General features: G+C 37.6%; 1 protein-coding gene across 1 annotated transcript; it reads right to left on the bottom strand.

Moving 5' to 3' along the window:
* Positions 1 to 346: 346 nt before the first annotated feature.
* Positions 347 to 1048, bottom strand: LOC145089105 (putative F-box/kelch-repeat protein At1g62270). The gene has a single exon (XM_079027595.1). It carries the CDS (start codon positions 1046 to 1048, stop codon positions 347 to 349), a length of 702 nt encoding a protein of 233 aa, XP_078883721.1.
* Between the last annotated feature and the right edge of the window lie 453 nt (positions 1049 to 1501).

The following is a 1501-nucleotide window of genomic DNA, read 5'->3' as shown; positions in this document are numbered from 1 at the left end:
CATAACCACCAAAGTTATCATTAATATATGTGATATTCGTGATAAGCAAATAAGCAATTGCAATAGCGATTGATAGAAGAAATATGAACCCAAGGATATAACAATGTGAGTAGCATCACTTATTTTGCCTATTCCTATTATTTGAAGTTATATGATCATGCAAACAATTATAAGCTAAATTACTCTGGTATTATCAATATGCAAGCATCACAGTTTGAGAGAGCAGAAACAAGAAATTTGAGATTTACACCCATGAAAAAATCACTCACGTGCCTCCTAACTTGATACTTAGATCCTATTATTCATAAAAATATAAGATTTATCATCAATAACTACTACTATGAAATCAACCAAGCAAAACTAGAGTTTCTATATACGAATTCACAACGAACGATTCAGTTATTGCATAAATCCCAATATCATCAAAGCGTTCAGTGTAGGGCTCATACACCACAAGTTCACTCTGTTCATGAGCAATTTCCACTTCCATTATAGGTTGACCACTCTTCCTAAATCCAAGTGTTGTTATTGACTTTGACCAATATGGTGGAGCCTCAACAGTAAATCTCTTTGTAAATGATTTTTCAACACCATTCTCCATCACCCATACACCACAAGCACACTTCACAAAGCTATCATATTCAAGCATGACAAGAGACTCCCTTACCTTAGAAATACACAACTGAGAGGGAGAGTGGCGCCTTAAACAATCTGGGAGTTCTACCACTCCAAAATTCTCATTAGTTATGTCAAATGACATTATAAAATTATGATTTGGTAACTCGTTATCTATAGTCATAGGGTCAAAAGCACACCAATAAATAAACCTATCAACAACCACTTGAGCCCAGAAGACATGAAACTGTTTACTCGGAACATTGCTAGATAGACTTCTCCATTTGCCTGAGTTCACAGTGTAAACTTTAGCTTCAAAATGGTAGCTTGTTTTGTGAAATTGCGTGATCTCAACGATCTTAGGGTCAATAGTAAAAAGGCAAACCCCAAAACCAAGATCAGTTTCATGGTCCTTATTAAACTTGTTAGGCATAGGAATAGTAATTGTCTTTCTAATCGAAGGATTCCACAGAACAACAGTCTCCGTTTCCAATTTCGTCCAGAGATCCTCTCGCTTCCCACAATGACCCCGGAAGCATAACAATCCTTGAGAGCTACCGACTATGGTTGAGCCTATGAGGAGTTTACGGACATGGGAAGGGTATGAACGAACCTCTGTTGAGGGAAAGTGTCATCATCCACAAAAGAAACATAATTTTCCGATTTTTCTACCGGATCTTCGTACCTTAAAAGCAGATTCTGCGGCTGAGTAACGCAGTGAGCTGCAATAAACTTAGAGCTGTCTATGAAACTCTTCCATTCTTTGCAGACAGATCTAAACCGAACTAGTGATTTGACAGGAAGCTTTTTCATGATCTCCTCTTGGATATGGAAAGGAATTTGGTCCGACATTTGATGCTGCTGGTATGGATTTCTAGGGTTTTGG

This window comes from Lactuca serriola, chromosome 2 (assembly GCF_051521515.1).
Source record: "Lactuca serriola cultivar US96UC23 chromosome 2, Lser_US96UC23_V15, whole genome shotgun sequence".
Lineage (NCBI taxonomy): Eukaryota > Viridiplantae > Streptophyta > Magnoliopsida > Asterales > Asteraceae > Lactuca > Lactuca serriola.
Note: the sequence above shows the minus strand (reverse complement) of the source record. Positions and strands in the feature narration are given on the sequence as shown.